General features: G+C 45.6%; 1 protein-coding gene across 4 annotated transcripts in view; it reads left to right on the top strand.

Moving 5' to 3' along the window:
- Positions 1-1,498: 1,498 nt before the first annotated feature.
- Positions 1,499-6,000, top strand: part of LOC127364170 (protein turtle homolog B-like) — a 141,235-nt gene continuing 136,733 nt past the window's right edge. For all 4 annotated transcript variants that reach the window (XM_051401441.1, XM_051401442.1, XM_051401440.1 and 1 more), the window contains exon 1: positions 1,499-1,726. In XM_051401441.1, coding sequence (XP_051257401.1) covers positions 1,663-1,726 — 64 coding nt within the window. In that variant the 5' untranslated portion in view covers positions 1,499-1,662. The remainder of the gene's footprint in view (positions 1,727-6,000) is intronic.

Genomic DNA, 6,000 nt, shown 5'->3' with positions numbered 1-6,000 from the left:
AGTCAAATTTGATTGATTTTATGTGGGAAAAACTATGTGGATGAAACAAATCAATTATTATCTGTAAGCTGGGGACCAGAAGAGCAAATGAGAACAACACCAGCACACGTAAAACCAAATGACCTCAAATTACTCCCAATGAATTTATTTGTCATCCTGCTGGAGCCTGTCACTGGAGCCTCCTCCTGAAGGAGCAGTGGTTGGGGTGCGGGGGGGGCTTAGACTTGGAGGTGGAGGAGAACTGCTCTATGAGCAAGGCAGACTGAGTCAGTTGAATTTGAATCTGTCCTTGACTCACTGTATCAATGAAGATGAATCAGGCTGAACTCAGACAAGTTATTTGTTATAAGTATTTGAAATAGTTTTAGTAAGTGCTGGAGGTCTTCAGGTATTTCTTTACTATGGCAACCTCCCCACCACTCATTCCTTCATGCTCCTCATATTTCATATCTTTGAATGTAAGGATAGCAGTGATGTGAACACTAGAGGATTCCTCTCGTCTAATTGCGCAGGATGATACCGCAGCTCCGCTACGGCTTCACACTCCAACCCACCTTGAAACGGTTCCCTCTGGTGCTGCATTCAATGCTCAAATGAAAACCGGAAAATTAAAAACTCTTTTAAACACAGAAGTTAGAAACTTGCAGTTTTACCCATAGATCCCACTTCCACAGACTCACACAAAATTGTATAAACACCTACAATCAACGTTTGGCAGTATCACTGTCATTCAATCAAACAGGAGTGAGTTTTATCATAGCCTGTTTATTATACAGCGTAACCACCTGTTGGATTTACACCATCTGTGGTTGGGACTGATATTGTGTAGGCCTTTCTGTAGCCTACTATAAGTGATGAACTTATTAAAAACCCTGATGGGGCATCTTCTCTTTGTTATCGTCATTTCAGTCATACCTAATCCTTTTTGGTTAAAAAAAACTTTTAAACGTTTCTATTACCACAATGTAGGATAATGATGTTAATATTTTTCCCTTCTTATTTTATTGTTTTAATCTACCTATTTTTGTCTCACGACTTGCTTTAGGCGTAATGTTTTTGCTTCTAACTAACCCCACTATGAAAATATTGTATCGATAATGTTTTAATTGAAATGTAGACTCAAAATGATGCATAAACATCATGATATTACAGCTATAATTGTAAGTATAAGTGCGTTATGGTCGAAAAAAGCCAATAATGAAAGAGCAGGCTCTCTTTCTATCCTCCGTGAGCACACGGAGCTCGCTTCTTCGACCCGAACACTGAAAACTCCGAGTATTCACACATGTCCTGAACACAACATTCCAGCTGAGAAAGCGACACCGCAGGTAACCAATCAGCGGGCCCGCTCGTCCCACGCCCATCAATGAAGCGAGCGCGGAGGCGGGACCGCGGTTCTCTAAAAGCTCGCGCTTGGTTTCACCGCGTCGTCTGCTCTCGTCCCATTGGCGCAGGTGATCCGTCTCAGGATGCGAGAGGAGAGCGGAGGAGAGGGGAAGAGAGAGGGGAAAGCGCCGATGGAAAAGTGTCCAGGGCTCGGTTAACAAGAAAACAGGAATACCGGCCCGCTTCAGTTTGTCCTGGGCCACTCGGCGATGAGAGATTCACCGAAAGGGGCACTTTGAGATATGATGAGGTTTATTTCTGGCCGGCAATAGTACTATGATTTGGTATGTGGCCACTTTGATAGCAAGTGTATTCAGCACCCGAGGAACGGCCGCTCAAGGTGAGTCGAAGTGCAGTATCTGTATCCACCAGCGCCGACCGCTCAACTTTTCACTGGGCTGCTTTTCTTTCAAAAAGGCGTTTTCCCGCTTATCTTTTAGCTAACTTTTATCTCGCATGTTAAAAATGTCACACTTTACGTCATGAAGTTCATACGTGTGTTCAGCACCTGAGCGGAGCCGGGCCGGCGTATGATGAGGGACCGGTCCGCCGTATGATGACTGATACCGTGGAGGATGAGGGACTCCTTTGGTTGAAGCTGTTTTAAAGCTGCTTATTGCCGCTGTAATGCATCACGGGGCTGTGTGCTTTTCTCTGATGAACGCCACTGTCGGAGTTGTGACGTTCTTGGCTCCGGAGTGATAGATTTTGCAGGCTATTTGGGGGCTGACATATTCCTCCCGAGATGCGTGAGTTTGCTCTTCGTGGAGCTCCAGGACACTGTGCGGCCAGAAGCCGGGCTGCAGCGGCCCCACCAGCTGCACACCGGCTGCCAGCTTTTCGTGAAATGTGGAGTGAAATGTGATTAGTATGGTGCGCTGGTGTGGATGTCATTAAAATGCTATGAGTGGATTAACCTCTTCCTAGGGAGCTGTTCCTGCTGAAGCTGAGTCATACCAGCTCTGTCCGTTAGAGGGGGCGCTTCCTGAGCTAGAACCGCATTAAGGTGAATTTAAACACTTCCCAGGATGCTGAGGCTGCTTTTCAGTTCATGTGTGATGACTTCATGTGAGTTTAAAACGATTTCACAAATTGTCTTTCTTGTGGAAAAGAGCAGAGGGCGTTTTGTTGGACAAGCACCTTTTACACAGTTCAATGTGCTTTACAGACGACTGACAAGACGATAATGAGACAGAATGGAGTAAAACTAAATAAGGTAGATTCCAAAATCGAAAGGAGGCCGAAATTACAAACAAATAAAACACAATGAAATGTACAAAAGAAATGAAGATAATTGAGTAAAAAATGTTAATGTCTAAAAACCATTCCTTAGTTAAAGACCAGGGTGGAGTGGGGTTTTGAGTTAAAACATTTGAACACTTTGAAAGCTGCTCTCAGATCCTTGGGCAGGCTGCTCTAGCACTGGGATTGTAAAAAGTAAAGGCTGCCTCACTGAAGGTTTTGGGTCAAGATGGCTTCATGGGCGGGAAGTCCCTCTACTGTGCCACCTGTGGCTGACCTCCAACCTCCCTGTAGAGGGGCCACAGAGGAAATAGACACCCTTGAGGGTTTAGAGATATCTAAAAGACACACACTGCTGATGGGTGTCATTCAGAAAGTGCCTAGTGCAGCAGGGCCCATCTAAAATCAGTTTCACCTCTCATGATATTATAGAACTCATTATTATTTTTTATTATTATTAAAGCTGCAGTAGGGAACTTTTATAAAAATAACTTTTAGTCATATTTACTGAAGCTGTCACTATATCCTGACAGTAGAACATGAGACAGATAATGTGTGAAACAATCAGGTTCCTCTGGCTCCTCCTAGTGCTCCTAATGGGATTTACAAGAATCCACTGGGCCTGAACGAAAACATCCAATCAGAGCCAAGAAAGATAAATCCAATTAGGAGGAGCCAGAGGAACCTGATTGTCTCACACATTATCTGTCTCATGTACTACTGTCAGGATATAGTGAAAGTTTCAGCAAATATGACTTTGAAAAGTTCTTTTTTATAAAGGTTACCTACTGCAGCTTTAATCTGACTATTATGTTCTATAGTTTGGAGTACGAAATGTCAAATAATAGTGAAAAATGCCTGTCACAATTTCCCAAAGCTCTAACTGAAATATTCACATTGCTTCTTTTGCCCGACCATCAGTCTGACACCCATAGGTTCAGAGTACTGTCATACAATGCTCACATTTCAGAAGATGAAATCAGTGATTTTCTGGGGGGATTTGCACTTCAAAAAGTTACTTAAACTTAAAAACATAATGTTTTGATCAACTGATGTTCCAGCTCTAACTGCATGTAATATGGCGGTGTGGCAGTGTGTATGCGTGTGCCTGTCTCACATTGACGTCAGAAGGGAGGGACACATGTGGCGAGCGAGTAAAGCTGCAGCAGCCTCACACTTTACCCTGAAAAACGGAATCCCTGCTACTTTCCCTCCCTCCCTCCCTCCCTCCCTAACACTCATCTCCAAGAGAGAGGAATGATGGGGGAAATTGGGACGGCGTCTGTGGCTCTGCATCGCTGATTAGACGATGAAGAGAGGAGCGCTTGATGATATAAACAAACTTTCTGTGTGTTAAACTTTTTACACAGACTCCTGCAGGTTTATATGTATTTATTTTTGTTGACATCCGTCTGACGTGCGACCGGGCTCGGCTGGCTACACTCACTTATGCAATGTCCCGCCTAAGGAGGATACACTTTAGCATCATCTGCCAAAAGAAGGAGACTTAGGGAGATGTTTTTAAGCAGCTCCCCTCCTCTCTTCCACGGCAGGGACTGCTGGCAGCTTTGGCGGGAACTAACGCTAGCTTCTGGATGGCAGAGGAGGAGCGACTGTGACTGGACTTGTTTGTGTTTTGTAAAGACCCTCCCCTCAGTCAGTGTAGCTGGTTCTGCATATGGTCCTTGTCCGGCGCTTTAACACATCAGCGGAGCTCTCAGCGCTCCGCAGCATCCACGCTGCGCTCTCAGACACACAGACGCAGACAAACACACCAGCCGACAGGAGCCGAGCGGGGCAGCATCCTTCTGGCCGAGCGCTGCCGTCTCCAGCTGGCAGCTGGCAAATGCCTTGACTTTTGCCAGTGATAACCCTGGACCTGAGCCAGCCTGTGCCTCTGTTCTGCTCCTTCTCTCCGCTTTCCTCTCTTCCTTACCTTGTTTCCTCCCCCCCCCCACTCCGCCTCTCACTTTCCCCCTGTGACTCAGGTTCTCGTTGCCTTCCCCTCCTCTCTCCGGCTCCGTCCTGTCGTCTTCCTCTTCCGTACACTCGGATGAACTCGCTTTGCCTCCAGGTTTCAAGTGGCCTCTCTCAGCATGGCCGGGTAGCCGAGGGAAGGGGACATGGTGGGTTGTGTTAATGGAGGCTTGGGGCGCGCTCCACAGCAACCGTCTGCTGACACACCCACTTGTTGCCCCTACCCACGCAAACACACACAACCTACACACACATGTCAACATGCTGGCATCCCCTCGGGGAGCAATGTGTCTTTAACAGGATCTGAACATATGCCTGCTAACAGGCTGCCTGCCCTAGACTGAGTTGGACTAATTATGACTAAGCTGTTAGATGTCACTCGGTTGCTCGATAAATACATATAGCATAACGTGCCAGGAGGGCTGCGGGCCGACACCGTTGTTCAGGAGTGTAGTGGATAGAAACAATGGAAAAAACAAAAAAAAAGTGCAGTTTGTTTTTGAACATTTTAGCATTCAAAAGCTTTTAGCTGTCTTTGCACTTCACATCTGCTCTGTCTGGTTTGGTTCTGTTAAGCTCTACCGTGTTATTTTGGTTCGTTTGAGCTAGCGTGAAAGCCGTCAGTCAAGCTCCGGTGCGGATTAAACAACCAGACTGAGACCGCCTGCCAAAAGAGGGTCTCAGTCCGCCTTCAAGCGAACTCTGATGTGGTTCCTTTGTGGTGTGAAATCAAAAACTAAACTGCTGTTAAATCCATCTGCCGATCATCAGCTGTTAGGAGGTCGTCCTTCCCGATCTGTCAACCGTAAGCGTCACATAGCCTGTATTTATACAAGATCATTTAGTAACCATGGTAACACATACGTGCAGCAGGTGTGTGCAGGAAATTTTGCCTGATTTACCAGAAAATGAAAATGAGTTCAATCAGAGGTGTTTAGCGGTTCCTGTCTAAGGAATGACACAGTAACTACATCCTTAATACCACCATACAAAATCCTTCCCTTTCTATCTGTCACTATACAGGATATTATTATATAGGAGGTCCAGTTGCAGTTTCAATAAAAATCACTGGGTAAAAACTGGACCTAATGTGGGTCAGTACAGCACAGACGTAATACTAGATTCATTTCAGTCCAGTAGTATGTGACTGGCATAGCACACACGCATGTGCGACTATATCGGCAAACGCTGACTGCTGGACTGACAGTGGCGGAACATTTTACATATTGCCCAACCCTAGTACAGAGACACATGTCACACGTTCGCTTTCCACGTCTTCCTATTTTCTAGGGCTGCAGTGATTCTTCAGTTCATTGTCAACCATTAGAGTAATCTTTGGCTTTGGGAAACAGTGATCAACATTTTTCATCCTTTTCTGACATTTTATGGACCAAA

Source organism: Dicentrarchus labrax, unplaced genomic scaffold, assembly GCF_905237075.1.
Source record: "Dicentrarchus labrax unplaced genomic scaffold, dlabrax2021, whole genome shotgun sequence".
Taxonomy (NCBI): Eukaryota; Metazoa; Chordata; class Actinopteri; family Moronidae; genus Dicentrarchus; species Dicentrarchus labrax.
This window is presented reverse-complemented; position numbering and strand designations above follow the sequence as displayed.